General features: G+C 62.7%; 1 protein-coding gene across 6 annotated transcripts in view; it reads right to left on the reverse strand.

Annotated features, from left to right (window-relative positions):
* CBFA2T3 (CBFA2/RUNX1 partner transcriptional co-repressor 3) overlaps positions 1 to 23,241 on the reverse strand; it is a 102,076-nt gene that overhangs the window by 8,337 nt on the left and 70,498 nt on the right. For 5 of the 6 annotated variants that reach the window (XR_008494642.2, XR_008494644.2, XR_008494643.2 and 2 more), the window contains exons 2-11: positions 21,429 to 21,581; positions 17,770 to 17,844; positions 12,597 to 12,838; positions 12,236 to 12,325; positions 6,908 to 7,089; positions 5,995 to 6,218; positions 3,858 to 3,943; positions 2,160 to 2,358; positions 1,545 to 1,613; positions 42 to 232 (exon numbers count right to left, since the gene is read on the reverse strand). Coding sequence is in view for 3 of the 6 variants with exons in the window: in XM_054454232.2 (XP_054310207.2) it covers positions 42 to 232; positions 1,545 to 1,613; positions 2,160 to 2,358; positions 3,858 to 3,943; positions 5,995 to 6,218; positions 6,908 to 7,089; positions 12,236 to 12,325; positions 12,597 to 12,838; positions 17,770 to 17,844; positions 21,429 to 21,581 (1,511 nt within the window). In the remaining 3 variants the exon portion in view is untranslated. The remainder of the gene's footprint in view (positions 1 to 41; positions 233 to 1,544; positions 1,614 to 2,159; positions 2,359 to 3,857; positions 3,944 to 5,994; positions 6,219 to 6,907; positions 7,090 to 12,235; positions 12,326 to 12,596; positions 12,839 to 17,769; positions 17,845 to 21,428; positions 21,582 to 23,241) is intronic. The other variant, XM_054454233.2, reaches the window with a different exon arrangement.

Below are 23,241 nucleotides of genomic sequence, written 5' to 3' on the forward strand. Positions count from 1 at the left end.
CGAGGCAGGGGATGGGTGTCAGCGTGGCCGGGTGGCCCTACCTCGCTGGAGTCCTCCTGCTGGTTGATGACCGTCAGGGCATCCTCGGAGGCCTGCCGCTTCGCCTCGGCCAGGGCCCGCTCCATCTTGGCACGCTCCGTGGTGATGAGCTCGTGCGCTTTGCGCTCTGCGTCTGATACGGCTTTCTGCAGCTCTGACATTGCCTGCCGCTTCACCTCATTCACGGCCTCTTCTGCAAAGGACATGGGCAGGGCTGGCGGTCACACGGGCCATCCCAGATGGGTCTCTGGACTTCCTACGCGTGGCCACAACCTGGGGACAAGGGCTGTGTGCAGCTGAACACACGTAGCATCTGTGCACACAAAGGCACATGTTGATGGGGGGGGTGGGCAGCCAAACAGACGTAGCATCTGTACACACAGAGGCACATGTTGATGGGGCTGTGGGCAGCTGAACACATGTAGCATCTGTGCACACACAGACACACGTTGATGGCTCTCATGCCGTGCAGACAAGGGCATGCAAATAAATGCAGCATCCCAGGCATGTGTGTGCAAAGCTGGGTCACGTGGCATCACAAGTCAAAGCTTGCACTCTACTGCAGCGGCTCCCCAGGCACTGCACCCCTGCAGGGCAATGGCGAGGCCCACCCCAGGGCCTGGTCAGCCAGGGGCGCACCCGGAACCTGCATTCCTAACGCGAGCCGGGGGAGCTGCTGCTGCTGCACCTGAAGCACTTGGACAACTGCCGTTCCGCCTTCACCTCTGGCCCCACCCAGACACAGCCCAGGAAGCCCCCTCGTCCAAGGCTCTGTGCTGTCACCCCAGACACTGCTGTTATCCTCACCGCACTTGCCATCCTTTAACCTGGCTGGCCTCAGAAGACCATGCTCCCCGACCCACACACAGCCACACACAGATCCTGATCTGTGCTAAGATGGGGTAGGCTCAGAGCAGCTCCAGGGAGCACTGCCTGCCCAGCTGGGGAAGCCAGGTTTCAACTCCACCACTGAAAGAGACCCTGAGGCCAGCTGGAGACCCCGATACCACTGCCTAACCCTAACCCTAACCCTAACCCTAACCCCTCTCGCTGCCCACAGATCCGGCTCTGCCCCAGCCCCTCCCCCAAGGCTGGTTCCCACGGCATGAGCAAATGTCCCCACAGCCTTGCCCAGCGCCCAGCTCCACATCTGCCCATGTTCTGACCCCATTCTGCCCGGACTCTGGCCCTGCGTGCCTGACGCGCCCAGGCTCCGAGTGTGTGCACTTCTGTGTGCCCTCCTGGGTGTGCAGGTCCAGGACCCACTTTATTCTGCTGGGCGGCCACCGGTCCGTTTCCTGGTAGGCCCAGGTAGCAGCTGTCCTGCCCTGAGTGTGAATCTCCTCTGACCTCTCCGTGAGCCACACAGCGGACTACACAAAGCCTTGTAGCCTGAGCCCCCAGAGGGGGACAGAAGCTCTTCAAAGCTGAGCTGGTAAGAGGCGCATCCGGGGCCCTGGCCTCCCACAGCTCTGCTCTCCAGGCACCCCCCCCCCCCCACTCACCAGCCTTCCTCCAGATGTCCTCGGGCATGTAGCCGGTGAGGGTCCTTGGCAGGAACTCCCGAGGCACGTCTGAAACAGGGGCCGGCGTCACACAGGATGGGCCACGCAGCTGCCCCTCCCTCTCACACAGGATGGGCCACACGGCTGCCCCTCCCACGCTGGGGCCCTCCCCACCCTGGCTGGGCCCTGAGTGCAGGGCGTTGAGTGTGTGCGTCCCTGGGGGAAGGCCCAGGTGCCCTTGGACAAGGTCTGGCTCAGTCGCCAGGCACCCAGGGCAGTGCCCGGGCACGGGGTGGGCACTGGAGCTGTGGATCTTGGACTCGGCTGGGAGCCGTGTGTGTCCTGGGCCTCTCCTGTTTCAGTATTCATCACTGAGGTGGAGGAGCAGAGACCCTCAGGGCCTGCCAGCTCTGAGCCTCTGGCCCACCGGACACCCTGAACTCCAGGCTTCCTGGCAGACCAGGCAGTGTTTTCGTACAAAGCGAAAAAGGTGCCTCTTTCTCAAGCGAAACTGTCCTGCCTGGTGTTTCATCGCACTGCCTGCCTGACAGCTCCCAGGTGTCAGCCCCGCCAGAGCACCCCGTGTCTGCTCCCTCCTCCCACAACCCTACACACCTAGCTGAGACCCTTCAGGACCGGCGGAGCTGCTGCGGGGCCGGGCCGTGGCGGGACTGGGGCCTTTCTTTGTGTCCTCTGCGTCGCTGTAGCACCGCACCCAGTGGTTGAGCTCCTCGCGGTCGGCCTCCTGGCACCGGCGCAGCACCGTGAGCGAGCGCCGCGTCTTCTCCACCATGTCCATGATACAGTTCAGGAGCTGGGGGCAGGCGGGGCCTTCAGCGCCTCGGAGGGACCAGGACGCACCAGACGCTCCCCCAGCCCACTGAGCCAGAGCCCTGGACAGGATGGGTGCCCGACCAGGGCAGCCTTCAGCGCCTCGGAGGGACCAGGACGCACCAGACGCTCCCCCAGCCCACTCGGCCAGAGCCCTGGACAGGATGGGTGCCCGACCAGGGCAGCCTTCAGCGCCTCGGAGGGACCAGGACGCACCAGACGCTCCCCCAGCCCACTGGGCCAGAGCCCTGGACAGGATGGGTGCCCGACCAGCCCACCACCCATGAGGGTAAGGGGGTGAGGGAGGGCCCACCTCCACAGCTGGGAAAGATGGGTCCCTAGCCTGGGACTGCCGAGCGCCTGGGGGTACCAGACTCACACGGACACATGCTCAGACGCACGCAGGAGTTTGGGATTCTCCTTTTTAACCCGCTCGGCGGGGGTCTGCCTCAGGGACCTGGCTTTCCGCCTGGGCTCCCGTTTCCAAAAAAGACGAGGGCGAGAGATGAGGCCGACAACAGTGCTGGGAGGGGTGCTGGCCCCGCACCTGGCGACCCTTCCTGGGACGCGCTGCAGGATGGGGCGGGTGGGTTCTGAGGAGCCCAGTTCTGGGGCCGTCCCCTAACACGTCCTGCCTCAAAGAGGCCTCGGCACTGCTTTTCCCCACACTTCTTGCAAGACTCAGGATAGACTCTAGGAAGAGCCAGTGAGCAGAAAGTAAGTGGAGGGAAGGCAAGGCCCGCCATGATGGTTTTAGGAATCCTCCTCCCTGTGCCTCTCGAGATGCCTGGGCTGCGCTGACAGCTGGGAGGAGGGGGCTCAGGTTAAGGACCCAGCAGCTACGCAGGGACGGGGCAGGCCATACAGGCGGGCACTGAGCTCAGAGGCGCCCACACAGCCCTGCTGTCTCTAGCAGCCCCAGGCCCCATGGGGCAGAGCCATGGCAGTGTTTATGCATGGCGTACAGGTGTGGCTGTGTGTGGACATGGCTGTGTGTGTGGGTGTGGCTGTGTGCACTAGTGTGGCTGTGTGGGTGTGGCTTTGCGTGGGCATGGCTGTGTGTGGGCGTGGCTGTGTGCATGGCTGTGGCGGTGTATGGGTGTGGTTGTGTGTGTGGGTGTGGCTGTGTGTGGCTATGCATGGGTGTGGCTGTGTGCGTGGGTATGGCTGCGTGTGGGTGTGGTTGTGTGTGTGGGTGTGGCTGTGTGCATGGGTGTGGTTGTGCATGGGTGTGGTTGTGTGCGTGGGTATGGCTGCGTGTGGGTGTGGTTGCGTGTGTGGGTGTGGCTGTGTGTGGCTATGCGTGGGTGTGGCTGTGTGCATGGGTGTGGTTGTGTGTGGGTGTGGTGTGCGTGGGTGTGGCTATGTGTAGGTATGGCTGTGTGCACGAGCGTGGCTGTGTGGATGGGTGTGACTGTGCGTGGGTGTGGCTGTGTGTGGGTGTGGCTGTGTGCATGGACGTGACTGTGTGCGGACACTCACGTTGTTCAGGTGCTTCCACTCTTCTGCCCACTCACGCTCTGTGAGCTTGTGGTCGATCACTTCTTCCTGCCGGGACCCAGGCACCACTGTGGATGGGGGAGGTGCACACTTAGGTCCCGCCCACAGCCAGGCTCCGCCCTATTCTCCCAGACCCCACTCGTGGGCTATGCCCACTGGGGACGACGGACAGGGTAACCGAAGGGCTGGTTGACTTGGTGACCATGGAGGATGCCTGGGTCACTGAGCTGCCTGGGGCTCTGGGCCGACTGCTCTTCCCCTGCAACACGGCACACGCCTCCAAGGGAGGGTCCAGTCTCAGTCCCATTCTGCAGCTGAGGAAACTGAAGCTGATTAAGAGGATGTGTTTGCCCGGGGTCATCAGGCAGGGAGCGGTGGGGGTGGGGTGTGGACCGAGGCTGGCTGGAGCTGGAGCGCCATCCTCAGCCACTGCCCGGGAAGGCCTTGTTAGACTAAGCGTGGCCTGAGGATGCCTCAGTGCCGAGTCACACCACGACCTGGACCTGCCTTAGTCCGTGAACCAATGGGTAACCTTGCTGGGAGGACCTGGTCTCAGTCATTCACGGCAGCCCTCTGCAGTCACCCGAAGGCGCCTGCAACTCAGATGAGGCCACGCCAAACAACACCCAACCACGTGGCCTCGGCACCCGCCTCCTGTCTCTGCCTGTGAGCACCGCCAGCCACGCCGAGACCAGGGCTCTCGGAACACGCCGGCTCTGAGGCCTGTCCTATTCGGGGGTTGTTCTTTGCTCAGTTAAACTCTGTTCAATGCAGCGCGTCTAAGGTTTTTCCCTTTTGACAGGCTCCAGGACTGAAGCCGCACAGGCCACTCCCACAGGTCACCAGAAACTAAGACGTGAGTGACGCCCGGCAGTGGCCGACTCTTTCGTGGTAGCTGCGCCCATGACTTCTGGAGACATCAGAGGCTTCCAGGCCCGTTTTCTGCATTCAGCCACGGCCCACGCTTCCGGGTCTGGGGTCTCCCTCTTTGGGCCCTTCTTAGCCCCTAAAGATCTCCTAGCCTCCGAACCTGAAATGGCTCCCCCAAATTGCAGAGGAGGTGGGGAGGTGGCAGCCACAGCTCAGTCACCACGCTGCTCTGCCGCCTGTGAAGCTGCAGCTGGCACCAACACCCCAACCAAAATAGTGGCTGAGATGTGCCCGACAGCTGGCGTTTATTTCTGTATTAGCAGAAGCGGGTGGGAGTCAGCACCTGCCCGACCCGGCTGCAGCATGCCAGACGCCATCACCTGCTGCCTGGGCCCTGGAACCCTCTGCAAGGTGGGGGCTGGGAGATGGCCTTGTGTAGGGCAAGGCCTCTGCTGACCCTGCCGCTGGGTCCCCACCGTGCCCTGGGCCTCTGTCTCAGCGTGGCAAACTGGAGGCCTCCCTGCAGCCTGTCCCGGGGGGCTCCTGGGGTGGGGCTGGGCCTGGGCCTAACCATCTCCGGGTCCTCAGCACAGAGGCCGTCAAAAGGTCAGGCAGGCTGGGCTGTGAGACCGTGGTGCATTATGTGTGCTCTCGGGCCTCAGTCTCTTCATCTGTGGTATGGGGGTGCTGACGCCACCCTGCTGATGGTCTCAGAAACGAGTGAAGGGTAAAGTGCACCGAGACTCTGTGCTCACCTCTCTGTTATCCACACCAGCCAGGCCTCACGCAGAGACCCCGTGCCCACCTCCTGCTCTAGATACCAGCCAGGCCTCACGGCAGCCCTTGCTGGGCCCTGCGTTAACTCCCCCAGGCCTTGGACTCTGAGAGTTGGGACTCTCGTCTGACCCAGGTGACAGAGGAGGAAACTGAGATGCAGAGAGCCACGTGACTCACCTGCGGGTGTACTGTGGGAATCGCCAAGCTCGGATGAGAACCACGTGGGCAGTTCCAGGCCCGAGGCCGCCCACCCCAGGGGGAGAGGTGGGCTCAGGGCCTAGGACAGCCCCCTCGGCAGCCACCGCTCTGCTCCGGGGGGGAATGGTGCCAGGCAGGGGGAAGGAGTCTCCCGAGCTCAGGTGCACACAGCTGCCCGTGGTGCTCTGTGCCCACACGCTCAGGTGTACACATGTGGGCGCATGTGTGCTCCTGTAACACGCGTCCACGCTCCCGCCCCCACCGCACTGCTCACCAAGCGGCCGATGGCGCTCTCGCAGCTCCCGGGGGTCTGGGTGGCGGTAGGCGTCTCGGAAGTGGTGGGCCATGGCTATGTCCTCCAGGCGGTAGTGCGGCGGCGGCGTGGGCTGCGGTGGCCCGTTGCTGGGGCTGTAGCGCTGGGCAGGGTTCAGGGTGCATGGCCGTTTGCTGAGGTGCTCGGGGTGCAGCGGGTCGCGGTCTGACCCGTTCTCTTTGGTCCTAGCCCCAAGAGCAGGTGGGGCGGGGGCAGTAGACATAGGATGAACCGGGGACAGAGGTGCAGGTGGGGTGAGAGGCAGACAGGCGTGGGCAGAGAGAAAGAGGACACGTAAGGGCGAGACAGAGACACGGAGCAAAACATTAGCCCTAGGGAGCCCAGCCTGGCGCCCCTACTCTCCGCCCCTCTGCCGGGGCCCACGCCAGCCTCAACCCCTGCTCCAGCTGCATGGGATCCTGGGCCCTGGTGGTCAAAGAGCCGGACTCGCTGCTCTGGGAACGAGGAGAGGGATACACCGGCCTGCCGTAACTGGAAACCACCTGCCCCTTGGGCAGCAGCAGCACAAGAGCGTCTGGGGCAGCAGAGTGGGCCCAGCCCAGGCACCTGGGAACCCCAGACCCCGGACGCTTGGAGTCCACACCTGGCACACAGGGGAGAGCCGTCCTCCCACCAGCCTCTTCCCTGTCCTCCTAGGCTTCCCAGAGCATCTGAGTCTGCTGCCCACTGGGGTGTCTGCCCGTGCAGCTGCCAAGCCTGCTGGCCCTAGGACGCTTCACCACACTCCCTCAGCCCAAGAGAGCTGGCCGGGCTGGCTGTGGCCCCAGAAGAGGTTCTCTCTTACTCAGAGGGGAGCAGGGTGAGCCGCGTGTCCACGGCACCCCCTGCCCAGATGCCCAGAGCCCACAGGTACCTGTCGGGCGTCCTCCTCTTGCCGTTCTCGTTGACTTCCAGCAGCAGCTCTGAGGAGTCGATGGGGGAGGAGGCGCTGGCGTCCAGCAGGAGCTGCTCATGCTGGGCCAGGTACTGGGCGGGCGTCTGCTTGGCCAGGCGTGCACAGTGCAGGAGCTCCCGCTGCAGCAAGGGCAGGTTTGCCTGTGGGGTGGGGAGGGAGGGCCTGGGTGGCGTGCAGGGGTGCACAGCCCTGCTCATGTCTGAGCAGAGGGGGCCTGGGCTGGGTGGCCGAAAGCTCAACTTGACCTCGGGCCTCAAAGGTCAAGGTGCTCGACCTCTCTGGGCCTCAAGTTCCTTCCTAGCAGTGCCGTGGGAGGGTGGCGTGGGAGGGTGGGTACAGAGGCTGGCAGGAGTGCTTCACCCGGGCCACACAGCGATGTGGGGCCTGTGGGACTTGAGCCCAGATCCTGGACTCCCAGGGTGGGGCTTTTCCACTGCACCCAGCTCCCTCCCATGGCGCCGTCTGGAGAAGCTGAGGAGGGGATGAAGGGGCAGCAGATCATGGTGGGTCTTCCCGCCGGCACCCGCCCCGCCCAGCAGGCACTACATGACCCAACACAGCTGGGGAAACGCAAGCTCAGAGAGGGGGAGGCGGCCCTGGGCCTACAGGCGGCTCACACGAGGGAGCTGGGAGTGAAACCCGGCTTGGATTGCCTGCAGTACGTCTGCTCCAGCCCTGATGGGAAACCCCTCAGGTTCAGCTTCCCCTTCCCTTCCCGCTGGTTTCCAGCCTTGGCCTCGACGGAGCGTGGACCTAGGACGTGGACACCCATTTCTGTGGCTGCTCAGTGATCCTCCAACCTCGGTGAGGACAGCCTCAAGACCAGGCTCCACGTTTGCGGGTAAGGACTCCGCAGCATGAGGCTGAAGGACAGCCCGGTGTACGGGATTCGTATGCAGACCCTGCCTTTGACGCCTGTGTGTACCCGCGGCGCCGGCCGCCGCCTCCTCGGCTCTAGGCTGGCACTGCTGGGCCGCAAGCCGGGCTCCTCGGGTGCCTTCCCCAAAGTCTTCCCAGAGCTGCCACGGGAGGGCGGACAGGCTGGACCCTGAGCGTGCTGGACCAGGGCCCGGCAGCAGGCCACTTGGGAGAGCCAGGAGTTCTAAGCATGTGTAAATAAATACAATTCCCCAACTTTCTCATGCGTTTCAAAGCTGCCACACCGCCTTCTCCTGCCAGCGCCTCCCCCTTCCCCTTGAGTGCATCCACCAGGCCCTCGAGCAGTGCCGGCTGCGGGCCTGTTTTTCTCTTTGGATAGCTGAACAGGGGCCAACCGGCCATCTGTGGAGCACATTAGGAGCATGAGCTGGGAAACGAGGTCCCGGGAGGTCTGAGGAGCCAAACATCCTCCCTCCCTCATTAGCCCCTCCCCAGGGACCTCCTCTTGGCCAGTTCGGGAACCGGCTGGTCGCTGTTAGGGCAGGGAGAACATCTGGATCCCTGGCTGGCTGGGGCCAGCCGAGGCCAGCTGGGAGCCGGGGCGGTGGGTGGGGCTGCATCCCCCAGCTTCTGGAAGGCCTGACCCTTGGGCTGTGTGGGGGGCAGGCTCAGGAAAGGGTGCAGGGGACCCAGGACTGGGCAGCATCAGTGTGGGGGCCGGACTCACAGCAGCCCTTGGCCAGCAGGGAATGTCTCCCCCAGGCCTGCAGAATGGAGTGGGGACTGTGGGAGCCTCTTGCAGTGCCTCCTTCGAGGCAGTGTCCCCACTCTGTCCCCGGGAGCCCAAGGCACCCGGGGAGGTGTCACCACTAAAATTCTACACAAACTGAGCTGGTCAAAAATGCTCCAACTCCACCACCGAACGGAGGTTCTGGCTGCAGAATGCCTGAAGCTGCCCTCTGCACAGATGGGAGCTCAGGCTGGGGAACTGGTGTTTGCAATGATGGCGGCGGTGGCTGAGGCACTAGTTGAGCTACAAGGGCTTTCACAGACTCCGCTGTTCTGCCAAGCACCCAGCTAAAGAGACCGTGGGCTCTGCCATAGAGGGGCTGTGGCCTTGGGCTGGTCACTTAATCTCTCTGACCCTTGCTGTATCCGCAAACTAGCACTGTGGAGACTCCGGCCGAGATGGACTCCGGGGAGCTCCGGGTGAATTAGCTCAGTCCTTTCCCACCACACCGTGGGGGAGATTCACCACCCCAACTACGAGAGAGAGGGCCCAAGCCAGGGCTGGGGTTCCAGCCAGGCAGGCCCCCACCCTCTCTGGCCCCTCAGCCACGATTCCTGCCATTTCTAGGATGATGTCTTCAAGGGCTGCGTGAGGGTACCCCAGACTGGGCCTGGGGGGCTGCGGATGTCTTGGGAAGGTGCTACCCCTCCCCCAGCCCAGGCCACAGGCAGGAACACCAAGGCCCAAGGGGGCTGGCTGGGGTCACTCCCACTCGGCACCTCCTGTCTGGCCTCGGAAGGTCGGGCTCCCCCACTGCACTCTGTGTCTGAAGGGGCTGCGGCCCTGCAGGGGTGTGGGTGGAGTGGGGGGTGGGGTTGGGTGGGGGCTACTCCCTGGGTGGGACAGCAGGGCCAGGGTTCTGGCCGGTATCTGAGCCACAAGCCCTGGAAGCAGGACTGGCCGCAGGATCTTTATTTTTTATTTTTGGATCCTCCTGGCCTCCCCCCAGAAGCTCCACGTCAGAGAGGTGAACAGACTTCATGTCCCACTGGCCCTGGGCCCCGGGTGGGGACACGAGGTGGGCTGGCCCCGAGCTCCAGCTACCCCACACAGGCTGTGGGAGCCCCTGTGTACCGAGGGGAGACTGAGGTGGACACGGCCCTCACGAGAGCCGTGCCGCGGGCGGCGCCTGCTGGGGTGTGGCCGGGGGACACCAGGGCCTGACCAGACGTCATGGACAGGGGCCGTAGGCCTGGCGGGGGCAGGGGTGGGGATGCTGCGGCGTTTGTCTGCCTGACCCTGCTCCTCGGGTAAGCAAGGGTGGCTGAGGCTGGGGGCATCTAATGCTAATAAGCAGGCGCACTGTGTCCCTAAAGACTGGGAGGGGTGGAGTCCGCAGCAAGTTAGAAGAAGGGAAGGGAAGGGCCGCTAACGAACTGCAAACGATGCCAGATGGGCCCAGGCTCCTGCCACTCCAGAAGCTTCTCTTTTGTCACCAGCTGGGAGCATGAACACAGCAGGGCGTGGGAGGGGGCGGAGGAAGGCAGGAGGAGGGAGGGGGCGGTAGAGGAGGGAGGGCTGGAAAAAGCAGATGAGGCAGGGGCGGGAGGGAGCGAGGGAGGGAGCGAGGGTGGGAGCAGAGATGGGTGTGATGTGGGGTCCCCTTGGGGAGGGACTGAGGGGAATGAGGGTCTGGCCCTGGACGTGCCCTGGGACGACCATGGCGTTTGGAGTTTGACAGATCTAGGTTTGAGCCCTGGCTCCATCTCTCCACCACCTGGGGGGAACCCAGAGCCTCAGTTTCCCCACCTGTTAATCAGGAACATGGCAGTGCCTATGCTACACCTTGACAGAGGTCAACAGGGCTGTGAGAGATCTTCATAAAGCATTCCTCCTCGTCTAGGGACATTTCAAATCCCTGGACGATGCCCCGTGTGAATCTAGAACGTGCCTCACCTACCTGTAGTCCCCGCTACCTGGGAGGCTGAGGTGGAAGATTCCCCTGAGCCCGGGAGTGAGGCCCTGTTCTTTCCGTGTGTCCCTCCATGCTGTCTCCTCAACAGCCTGAGGATGATTCCATTTTGCAGATGCAGAAACTGAGGCACAGAGGAACTGGCCTGGCCCAGGGGCCAACAGCTGCTAAATGGCAGGCTCGGGCTCAAGCCAGGGAGCCTCTGGTCTGGTCTGTCCTCTGGACCCCCGAGGGGAGGCCTGGCCCAGCAGAGATGGAGCCCACAGCAGGGCTGGCAGTGCTCAGGGTGGGCCCGAAGGTGTGGCCACACTGGCAGCTCCCAATTAAGCTCCATGGAACCCTGACCCCAACACATGCTCAGCAGAGAGGGTCACATGGTCAGACACATTTGGGGAACCTTTCCTCAGCTCCTGCTAGAGTTGTGCAGCCGTCTTGGGGAAGTGGAGACCCGCAGAGATGGCAGTCTGACTCCACGGCACTCCCGTGCCCGTCCCATCTGTGTGTGCGTGGGAATCACTTTTCCATGGGAATCACTGGCTTCATTCATTCATTAATTCATTTGTTCAGAGACAGGGTTTTGCTCTGTCACCCAGGCTGGAGTGCAGTGGCGCGATCACAGCTCACTGCAGTCTCGACCTCCTGGATTCAAGCAATCCTCCCACCTCAGCCTCTCGGGTAGCTGGGATCATGGGTGCATACAATGCTCAGCTAATTTTTAAATGTTTTGTAGAGATGGGGTCTAGCTGTGTTGCCCAGGCTGGTCTTGAACTCCTGGCCTCAAGCAATCCCTGCTCCTCAGACTGGCATCTTTAAAAATGCAGGCTCTGATTCAGCAGGTTTGGGCTGGGCCGAGAGCCTGCGTAGCTGACAAGCCCCGTGTGCCGCCACCCTGGTCCACGGTTGATCTGGGTGTGACCATCTGATCTGCTTTCACCTGACACCTCTTCATCCACCTGCCTACGCAGCCACATAAGCCCCTTCTCGCCTGTCCACTGCCTCCCGCCCTCACCTCTGCTCTCTCTGCCCCACGTATTCTGTTCCAGTCACACTGACCCCTCTGCTGTTCCTCAAGCACAGCGGGCCCCCCATGCCTCAGGGCCTTTGCACGTGCAGTTCCTGCTGTCTGGAAGGCCCTGGGCTGGCTCTGCACCCAGCTTCGCCCTCATCCTCAGCCCTCACCAACATGCCTCCGCGCAAGGGACTTTCGGAATATTTCTCCACCACGTGCAGCTGCAGATTTGACAGTGGCTGTGGACCGAGTGCTTTCCCACCCCAGGGTGCTGGGTGCAGGAGGGACCTGCTGCATGTCCTGGGCCCTGTCCCCGAGCCTCGCCCCACGCTGGCACGTCGTTAGTGCTCAAAAATCACCTGTGGAGTGAGCGCGCACATTCGGCCAACGGCAACCAGAGCCGAACCGGACAGCTCTGTCCTGTGCTGGATTTAGTAGCTGACTCATCATCCAGTCTGGCAACTAGTTTTCGGCCTTAACTAGCAGGAATCAACTCTGACTAGTCAGCAGTGCTCCCCTAGTGTACCACAGGGTCCCAGGTTGGCCAAGATCGATGCCTGACACCTCTTCATCCACCTGCCTATCTGGCCACATGAGCCCCTTCCCGCCTGTCCGCTGCTGTCCACACTGGCAAGGAATGGGATTAGGGGCCTTCTAGGGAGGCCCCCGCAGCACGGGGGACGGGTTTGCCATTACCTTCAGGAAGGGAATGACAAACGGCCGCAGAGGGAAGTTGGTGGCCTCCTGAAGCTTGGAATGAAACTCCTCGATCGTCAGTGTTGAGTTCTGCAGGGGAGAAAACCCGCCTCACATCAGCACCGCTCGGCATATGAGCCAGCGCCGACCCACCCATGCCTGAGGAGGAGGCTCCATGTTGGAGGCAGGCAGGCAGCCCAGGAGCCGGGCACGGCCTGGGAGAGTGCAGGTGGCATCGTGGGAGCGGGTCCACGCCCGGTTGTCAGCGTGGAGCCCACGTAAGGAGTGGCTGTGGCTGCATCCTCATTAAACGGAGGGAATATGCATGTCCCAAGGCCCCGGCTGCCCCTGCCCAACTCACCACCAGGCCCAGCACCAGCGTGCGCACGCGCTCCCCAATCTCTGGGGAGATGTCGCTGCCAAACTGCTGCAGTGTGGCGAGGAAGCGCTTGAGCTTGCTGAGCTGCCGGGCCCCACAGGCCGGCGGCAGGTGCTGTGTGGACAAGGAAGCTGTGGACGAGGTGGCCGGGCCATTGCTGAAGCCGTTGGGTGTGGATGGTGCACCGTTGATGGCTGTTGGCGAGTGGCTGCTGCCGTTCATCACTGCAGGAGGGAAGCGGGTGTGAGGGCGAGGGACACGAGGACACAAAGGTGATGGTGACAACACAACCCAGACGGCGGCGACAGAGCAGCAGCGACTAAGGTGACAATGTCAATAGTGACGGCGACAATGATGAGACACAAGGACAGTAGTGCTGAGGATGACAGCAGGAGCCCTGGGCCCGCCCAGGGCAGCTGAGCCGGCCCTTTGCATGCTGACCATCTGTCCTTCCGGCCCTGCTCTAACAGGTCACACACACCCCCTTACAGACCTGGAAATGGATTCCCAGGGAGGTGAAGCCTCTTTGCCCCAGGTCCCCAGTGGGTAAGGGCTGGGATGGCACCCACAACGGTGGTGGCTGTGGAGTGACTGCGTTCTGAGTGTGGCTTCTCCTGCCTGGCACCACCCTTGGGACTTGCTCTGGGGCTGAAGTCAGGCCCTTCACACCCAGCAGGGGTGTGGCCCCTACGCCTGGCCTGGGAGACACCAACCCTACCAGGCTGGCTCAGGTTTTCACTGTGAACAGGGAGCAAGGGGCTTCTCCACACATCGGGGGCTTGATGGCTCAGTTCTCACTTTCTGGAGGCACAGGGGACTTGGAAAATGAGAAGTCGCTCATCCCCCTGAAAGGCTAGCTACCATCACCTCTGGCATGATGTTCCCAAGCAATACCCCCACCCCCAATCAGGCATCTCCCAGCCCTGAGCAATGTCCCCACAACAAGTGTCTCCCAGCCCTGAGCAATGTCCCCTGCAGGTGCCTCTCACCCCTAAGCAATGTCCCAGACAGGTGACTCCCAGCCATGAGCAATGCCTTCATTTGCACACAGCCCCAATGCCTGCTAATGGGGTTCCAGGGGGCAGAGGAGCTGGGACACCCAAGGACACACTGGGTGGGTTCCTGCCCCTGGCGGCTGGACACGCAGATGCACGTGCACACAGGCCAGCGCATGTTGAGGACAAGCAGGTGACATAAGGAACAGCTGATGAGCGCGCTGCAGGGCCGCCTGTTGGCCACTGAGACGTGACTGCCTGGCCGGCCCTGCTATTGGGGTCAGCGTTCCAGGGGCCTGGCAGACATGGGGCTGCTATGGAAAGTCCCAGGGCCGGGCCTCACCCCTTTTCTCAGGTGACAGAGCTAAGGCCAAGCCTCTTGCAAAAAGGCCAGCGCAGCCCTCCTGTGCCCGGGACACCTGCACCCTGTGCCCTTGGCCTCAGGAGCCTGAGGGGCGACCTCCAGGCTCTGCAGACAGATCAGAGGTCACACGGCTCCCAAGTCCCTTGCTGACAGGGGAGGGGGACTGGATGCCTCTGGGAGGCCTGAAGTCCTGGCCAGCTCCTGCTGTCAGGAGGACCGAAGCCCCGCACACACTCACGGCTGGCTCCCGCCTCCTGCACAAGGACACGCTCCCTACACAGGGTACCAACTCCCCTACCCCACAGCGAGCCCTGCATTCCCTGCCTCCACTCATCCCCCCACCACCCTTACACACGCACACACGCATGCATGGCTGTGATGTACACGCTCGTCTCTCTTGCTCCACTGTGGCCCCGAGTGCCCCTCTCCAGGGGACCCACCCCTCACCCGTGCTGAGAGTGTGGGTCTGGGGGTGGGGGCAGCTCAGAGCCACCTGCTCCCTCAGGGCCGAATTCCTCCGAGGCTCCAGCCGTGTGTTTGCGCCTGTGGCGGGGCCTGTGTGCGCCGAGGAGGAGAGGAAAACCCTTTCTCCAGGATGGAGACGCCCCTGGGCTGGGCTGGTGCAGCGGCTCCTCCTGGGCAGCCGGTAGGCACCAGCTGTTTACTTCATGTGCCCTGGATGGTGGCGGGTCTTGGTGTACCCCTCAGATCAGGCCAGCCCTGCCCATCCTGACCTGGGCCCTGGGAGGTGACCCCTGCTGAGTGTTGTGGCCTCCGCCTGGACGGGAGGGAATATGGGAAGTGGGGGCCCACGTGCCGGCCCCCCTTCCTGGGCTGCATCCCCACAGCTGGGGCTCCGGCTAGGCCAGGCCTCCCTTTCTACCCGCTCCTGCAGGCCTGGACTGGAAGGGGCCGCACCCTCCAGAGGGCGACTGACCAACCCGTACCTCCACCAAGGCCCTTCTGAGAGGTCAGGCCATCTCTAAGTGTCCCTCCAGTAACCATTAGGTGGCCGCCATCGGCTTCCTCCACTCCGCCTTCTCAGAAGCCGCCTGAGGCTCCCACCTTCCCGACTCACGGTCTAGTGGCACCTGCGAGGCGCCTCCCGGGTCAGGGAGCTGTGCTGTGGCCTGGGTTGGGCTTTGCACCTGTGCACACAGGCTGCGCGGTTATCACACACATCCCATGCGGCAGATGGGCTCCAAGGCACCGAAGACACACAGCAGGGCAGCCAGGTTCCCCGAGATTGCCTCCTGTCCCCGGCAGACCCCACACACCGAGCAGCCAGCGCTGGGCACAGTGGCACAGGGGTGAGGCCGGCCCTGTGCTCAGGATGTTCTTGGTGGAGAGGGGGGAACAGATGTGCCCACAATGACGGCCTCCCCTGGGGCGCAGTGCTCACTCTGCTCTCGCTCCAGCCTGGGCCTCACAGATACCCGCTGCAGGGGCTGTGGGACGCCACAGAGGCCCTCAGACACACCAGCATGGTGAGGACGTCCAGATAGACACAGCCCTGCCCTCGAGGGCTAGGGGAAGCTGCCCTGGTTAGGAGTGAGGACCGGCCGCCAGGCCCAGACGTGCCCTGTGAGTCAGACTTGGCGCCTAGCCTCAGTTTCTTCATTTGCAAATGGCTCCCAACCCATCCTGGAGTTCCAAGTGGGGCTCCAGGGACCAGAAGACAGCATGGCAGTGACCTCCTTTGTACCATGTGTCCCCAGCCAGAGTCGCTCAGGCCTGACCTGGGTTTCCCCAGCCTCTCCTGCGCTGCCCAAGTCAGCCCCCCAGGGTCGCTCCGTCCTGACTGGTTTTATGGGTTGGGTGTTGTGTGAGGCTGTTGGCAATAAACGGCCCCCATACCTAGTGGAATTCTGGAAACCACTAACTGCAGGTCAGATATGGCACAAAACCTTGAGTGCATGCGTGGCCTCAGACTTTCCTATGCGGGGGCTGCAGAATTAAGACATCCCTGTTGCTGGGGCTGTGAACCTCCACATGGTGTTCTGAGCGGCTGCTCCCCTCAACCGGGGCAACCTGCGCAGGGGGTAGCCTGTCTGCGCCCCTGGCTTGAATGATCTCAGCAGCGCCTTCCTGGGCTCAGGATGGACGCGCTGGCCCTCTGGAGCGCGCGGCACCGATAACGGCGTTGTATTCTGGGGCTTTCCCTCCTCTGGGGGGACAGTGGACACTGACGCAGGATGCACCGAGCCCCTGGTCTCTTGCCCTCTGAGGCTCTGTCCGGAGGACCCCACTGCACTGCTGAGTTTCCCTCTCACTGGTGAGCTCCATCTGGCCACACGGTGGACTCTGACACACACACACCCCGTCAAGACTGAGGATAGCCACTTGTGGTCACCCAGCCAGGCCAGGAGACGGCCCGTCACCATGGGAGACCTCACCACAGCGGGAGGCTGGTTTCTCCAGGACACGCGGGACTGTCGTCAGGACTGTGGACCTTCCAGTGGCTTCTCAGACGTGCCACAGTGCACGCCGGGGCCCCTGCCCACCGCCCCGGCCGGCCTGGGCCTGGCCCTCCCTTAGGTGCGCTTACCAGCCTTGCCCCGGGTGCCTGGTCCTTCCGGCGGCCTGCTCGCCCTCGCCTGCCCGCGCACTCCCTCCCGCGCTGCTGGGCAGTCTCAGCAGCTAAAGAGACGCCAAAAATAACCCCGGCACAAGTGCTTTCGTTCCCGCAACAGGTGTGTTACTAAGTTAGACCGCACACGTGTCCCCAGCTGAGGTTTGGGGGCACACGCGAGCACCCCTGCAGCTCCCCCAGCCTCAGAGCCTTGGTGGGGGGGTCAGATGTGACATAGGCACCTTAAGGCAGCCCCTCCTGTCACCCCTGCTCCTTGCTGTGGGGGCTCCGGGAGCTGGGATTCACCAACTTTACCATCCATAAGATCACACAGTGGGTGACAACAGCCACTGTCCAGGAGCCGCATGCCAGGCGCGGGTGCGTGGCCAGGGCTATCACAGAATAACGGCTGTGACAAGGACAGCCCTGTGCAACAGAAACAACGCACAGTTGTTCTGCCGCCCTTGTTCTTAGAGCTGGGAGTGCCGCGGCAGCCACACCTGGGCCGTGCTGCCAGGCTGGCTGGTAGTGATGGACCGGAGTCTGTCTGATGGGCTCAAGCATGGCTGCACTCACTGGTTGACAAAAACTCTAAACACCACCTGGTAAGAGCCCGTGCTCCCTGAACGCCTGCCATGGGCCACGCAGGTTGACAGAAACGTCTGCTGGTGACTCAAGTCTGCTGAGCTCCCAGCATGTGCCTGGCCCCACCATCTTACGGCTCCTGGAGATCACCGTTGGCACTAGGGGCCATGATGACTTCCATTTTACAGGTGGGGAAATTGAGGCACGGGGGGTGGTACCTGGCCGAGGTCACCCTGGCAGGAAGAGTTGCAGCTGGGACTCCGGGTAGGTGGGGTCTGCCCTAGCAATGGCTGAGCTACAGGCTGGCCAGGGACGGCGTCTCGCCCCTTCCCTCAGCACTTGCAGTCAGCCCCACTGGCCATGTTTTGCTGCTGGGCAAGGAGAGCTCAGAGAGGCTCTGCTCCTGCCTAAGCCCCGCAGCTCGGAGCGGAGGGTCTGTAGGATGCAGCGACCCGGCGGCTCTGCCCTCCTGCACCCTCTTCTCCCTAAGGAGGCAGGACAAGCACAGCAGAGGCAATGCTGAGGGTGCAGAGGCCGTGGAGGAAAGCCGAGTGCCCCCAGGGCAGCAGTGTTGGGCTGGCTGAGGGTGCTGCGGTGAAGACCTCCGGGGAGGCCTGCGGTTTTTGTTATTTTACTTACAGAGACAGACCATAGACCATTTTAAGCAGCCATGAAAACGGCCGTGGGGCAGCGTCGCAGGCCCGTCCTCTCGATCTGTAAGCAAAATAAGAAGAACACGCTGTCAGGAGGGGCGTGGCCAGGAGACTCCGCCCTCAGGGGCGCCCACGGCCTCCTTTTCCTACTTCTCAGAGTGATTTTTCGTGGGGGCATGGGCAGGAGACTCCGCCCTCAGGGGCACCCGGGCCGCCTTTTCTTGCTTCTCAGAGTGATTTTTGATTTTTGGAGGGGTATGGGCAGGAGACTCTGCCCTCAGGGACGCCCGGGCCGACGTTTCCTACTTCTCAGAGCAATTTTCTGATGGGGTTCTGTCACCACCTGGGGCCAGGCCACTCCCCTCTCCGAGCCTCAGTTTCCTTCTCTGAGAGTGGGTGATCCCTAAAGGCAGGACTGTTCCGGAGTCTATAAGAACCGCGGCTTCTCTATGAGCAGGGGCAGGGCCCCTTGTTTTCAACGTCCTCTTCCCAGAAGGCCCCTGTGACCCCATGAGCACCATCCTCAGGGACCTGGGCCGAAGCCGCGTGTCCTAAAAGTGACCTGAGACTCGGCTTGGAGTCTCTAAAACAAAGCCCTGGGTCAGTGCTGGAGGAGGAAGCACCAAACAGGAAGAAAGATTCGGCCGGGCGCGGTGGCTCACGCCTGTAATCCCAGCACTTTGGGAGGCTGAGACGGGAGGATCGCTTGAGCCCAGGAGTTCAAGACCAGCCTGGGCGACGTAGGGAGACCCAAACTCTACTATATAAAAAAAGAAAGATTGAATTTGTCCGAGCTGAAGTTAGTGGCAAAAAGGTCACAGGAAGACAGGCTGTAGCTCTAGTAAACACGGGTAGTGAGTTCTCTGACATGGGGGTAATCAAGGGCAGGATAAAGCCTTAGCCCTTTAAGCGTCCTCCCAGCTTTAGAGGAGCTAGGTCTGGGTCCCTGCTCCTTATATTCCTTCCCCCCAACCCCCCATCCCGCAGCAGCACCACAGCTTCAACTCCAAGATGAATTTGCGCCCAGGGCTGTCAACGGGCAAGAAAAAGTTTGGCCCTCAAGTCTCCGTCCAGGCTCAGTCTCCCATCAGCTTTTGGCTCAGAGGCCAGTCCCTGGGGAGGAGCCTCCCGGCAGGGCTCTGCAGCTGAGCTGTGGCCCCTCAAGGGTACCCACCACCCACCAGCCAGGGGCAGGGGTGCGGCCAACCACCTGGCTTTCAGGAAATTGTGTGGATTAGGGGATGAATCTGAGGCCACTTCAGGGGTGGCCAGAGCCTCAGACTGATGCTCCTGACAGACCGGTGGGACTGAGGCATTGGCTTAGAAAAGAAAAAGCACCTGCTTATCTCTTTCATAACCTTCGTGCTCCTTAAACCAGCTGAGACCTCACCCCAGAAACATGACCCCAAGGCAGGCTGAGAGTGGAGGGGGCAGGAAGGACCCCAGCCCCAGGCATGCCGGCTGCCCTCACATCCGTTCACAGGTCTCCGGAAGCAGAGCCTGAGGCTCTGCTGATTCCAACCCACCTCCAGCCAGGAGCATCAGACCAGCACCTTCGAAGCAGAGGCTGCTGGTGCCCAGGGAAGAGCAGGTCGGGGAGACGCACGCTTGAGGGTCTGGGGAACCAGGCTCAGCCCACGGCGTTTGTCCCTGACACTGGGGCCTGAGGTTGTCTGCGGAGCGGGCATTTTAGGCACTGCGCCCATGGCCAGGTCTCCTGTGGTCCGTCCTGAGCGTTTCCTCCCTCAGGGCTGGGGTATGCTGCAAATTCAACACAGCAGTGGTCTCCCCTCTCTACCTGTGTGGGCTCGGTGTGGTCACAAGCTGCCTGGTGGAGAGACGGCCCGTGGTTCGTACCAGACGGGAGGGCTCTTCCGGAAGAGAGGGAAGGGTGATCCCAGCCCGGCCACATCACCGTGTGACAAGGACACGTGAGGAAAAGCCCAGCCAACCTCTCACTAGAAACCGTGGCCAGCTCTGCAGAGCCAGGACCTGCACGCTGGGCCCGCCGTCCTCCAGGACCTGCAAAATCGTGAGTGCAGCATCCCGACTGTCGGAGGCAGGGCCGGCCCCCAGTACAGGCTCCGTGACACGTGGATGCCCCCACGGGTGCAGGAAGTAGGTGTTATGCTGTTTGGGGCCCCCAGTATGGGCTCCATGACACGTGGACGCCCCCACGGGTGCAGGGAGTAGGCGTTAGGCTGTTTGGCTCCTACTGAGTGCTGGGCACATTTCCAGCTGTACCTGCCTCTGGGCGGCACACCTGGGGGCACCCCATGGCTGGGCCACCCCATTCCTCAACCAAGTCAGCAGGCTGACTTGGAGCCAACATCCTACAAACAGGGCCGCAAATCTGCTGCCTGACCCCACAGCCAGTGCTCTTTCTAGATGGAGGGGAGATGATGGCCAAAGCCCTCGGCAGAGCAGGCCCCCAGCCTCAGGGGCAGAGCCAGGGAGGGAGCCAGGCCTGGCCTATAGCCACCCGGTGCTCTGGGGACAGTCGTGACATAAAAGGACTGAGGGTGCAGCTCTTCCTGGCCTGTGGGGGACCTGGGGCCAGCAGGACGGAAGTCTCAGGCTCCTCCCCCAGAGAGGGGCTTCATTTGAGTTTCAGAGCCTGGGGAGGGTCCCCCAGGTACGGGGCTTTCTGGCCTCTGCATGTGGAGGTGGTACATGGAGTCTCCACCCCTGCAGACACTGAGATGCACTCCCGAGCCCCCGGCCTTGAGGAGCAGGGACGCTGCCACCCCGCCAGCCCAGCAACTGGGCCACAGAGCACCAATGTCTGTCCTCAAAGCCAAAGCTCTGGGGGTGACTGTGATGAGAACTGGCTGCTCCCTGCCCCACAGCCTCCCAGGGCCCACCTTTGGCGGCTCTGTGGGCCAAGCATGGCCAACCCCTTGTCCAGGGCCAGCAAGAGAAGGCCTGACAGCTTCTCGAGGTTCTGCCCTTCTGGCTTCCTGTGCGGAGGCCCCCACGCTGGCCCTTGTGCTCAGCCGGGCTGTGGAGCTCCTGGGATCTGAGCCCCTCCAAGGCCAGAGCCGCCTCTGCGGTCCCTCCATGGGGCCTGTACGCAGGTGACCTGCTGTGTGACCCTGGGGAAGCCCCTGACCCCATCCGAGTTCCACGTTCCCTCTGGATGAGCCTGGCACCCCTAGGCCTGCCGGACAAGGCAGGAAGCCTGAGGCACAGCGGCCGCCTTTGACCCACGGCCGGCCCTGGTGCACGGCCTGCGTGGACTCACCTGGCCCCACCACAGCCCTGGGAGGACCCGCACCGCAGAAGAGGAAGCCCAAGCCCCCCGGAGGACAAGGACATGGCCCGGAGCTACACAGCGGGAAGTGGGGAAGCTGGGATTTAAACTGCCAGAGGGCAAGGACATGGCCTGGAGCTACACAGCGGGAAGCAGGGAAGCTGGGATTTAAACTGCCAGAGGGCAAGGACATGGCCCGGAGCTACACAGCGGGAAGCAGGGAAGCTGGGATTTGAACTGGCCAAGCCTGGGCTCTGGGCCACACGAGCTCCTCACACTCAGGGCTCACAACAGGTACCCACTGGCTCCGGGCAGGAAGCTCAGAATTTCAAACAACACGAGACGCTCCCCTGAAACACCTGGCCATCGGCTGCCAGGTGGGGGCTACTTACGTGTGTGTGGCGTGAAGGAGGGGGGGCGTGTGGCCCCCTGGGACGCGGCAGGCGGTGGGGGCGGCATGCTGGGGGGTGTGGACCGGGGCTGCGTCTTCACCTCCGCTGGGGAGTCCGGCATCGCTGAGGCCTTAGCCTTCCTGTCCACTGGGGCTGCGACCAAAGGAGAAAGAGTCGGTGAAGGAGGCTAAGTGCAGAGGCCAGTGCCCGCAGCCCCACGGTTCCCAGCCAAGGCCCCACTGAGTGTCTGCCCAGCACTGGGGTAGCCTGCCCCAGGTGCCCTGACAGGTGGCTGACGTCCCACCTGCAGGATCACGGGGGCAGAACCAGGCCAGAGGACGGGCTTGGGCCAGCTCATCTCAGGTGGCCGGCCAGGCTGGAGCTGGGGCCCCCGGTGTGTGGCGACCCTGGGACAGCCATGCCCCACTCCAGGCTTGAGGCTTCTACAGACCAGGGAGTGGGCAGTGCCCCGAGGCAGCGGTGCCTTGCTCCTACCTCCATGAGCATCCCCCGGGGGGTGTTCAGACAGACCTCACCCTCTCCCCCCAGTTCTGATTCAGCAGGTCAGGCTGAGACCCAGAATCTGCATTTCCGGCTTGTTCCCAGGTGGGGCTGCTGCTGGTCCGGGCCGGAGGCCATGGTTCTAAGATTCCCTTCCACTTTCAGACGCTAAAAGGCTCCCCTGGGCTGGCAGGCGGGGGATGGTGTCTGCCCAGGGAGAGGCCGGCAGGCCATCTAGGGAGGCAAAACCTCTATTTTAACCATCTTCTGCCCCGGTGATTCATAGGACAGCCAAGACAGAGGCGGCGTTGACTTCAGGACGGCCAAGGCCTGGCCACCAGCAGGCGGAGGAGGCGTTGATTTCAGGATGGCTGAGGCCTGGCCGCGCTCAGTGCAGCCCCCGGCAGGTGGTAATGCCAGGACACTTGATTAATGAGAACCTGCACCTGAACAAGATTCCCTCGTGGTCTGAGGCTCCCTGAAGTCTGAGAAGCTCTACCCAGGGCCAGCTGTGTGTGGAGACGGCAGGAAAACGCTTAAGGCACCGGTGGGCCGGGACTGGGGGGCGCTGAGCCCCTTGTGCCACCCAGAGAGCAGAGGAGCAGGAAAACGCTCAAGGCGCTGGTGGGCCGGGACTGGGGGGCACTGAGCCCCTTGTGCCACCCAGAGAGCAGAGGAGCAGGAAAATGCTCAAGGCGCTGGTGGGCCGGGACTGGGGGGCACTGAGCCCCCTTGCGCCACCCAGAGAGCAGGACCCGCAGACAAGGCTTCCAGGTTAACCGAAGGGCCTGCAGCACAGACCTGCCCAAGACACCAGGAGGCCAAGCCAGCACCCTGTCTGCGGTATTTTCTGCAGGGGGTGCGGGTGTAAGCCCCTGGGCCTCCCCATTTATCTTAAGGCAAGGTCAGCCAGTGCCAAAGCAAGGCAGAAAGACCTGGGATCCGTGGCTGAGACTTCAGGGGCCTCAGCGGCTTAGAGCAGCAAGGCGGGCATCCTCAATCTGCCAAATACTGGACTGCAACGCACCCTGCTCCTGCTAACACCTGTGGGTCTCACCCAAGACCGCCCTGCACCCTCCTCCTGCTAACACCTGTGGGGTCTCACCCACTGCCCGGGGCATGAAGCAGGTGAGGCCACAGTTGGGAACTGGTGTCTGTTGTGTTATTAGTCAACTGTGGGTGCTGCCCCTACTTCTGCCCATTCCCCATTCCCGGGGCCCCAGCACCATCGTCAGATGGAGAGATCCACCCAGGGCCACGGCCACGCGAGCTCTGTGGAAGGTGACGGATAAATGACTTCTACAGCGATCAC

The sequence above is a fragment of the Pongo pygmaeus genome, chromosome 18 (assembly GCF_028885625.2).
Source record: "Pongo pygmaeus isolate AG05252 chromosome 18, NHGRI_mPonPyg2-v2.0_pri, whole genome shotgun sequence".
NCBI classification, from domain to species: domain Eukaryota; kingdom Metazoa; phylum Chordata; class Mammalia; order Primates; family Hominidae; genus Pongo; species Pongo pygmaeus.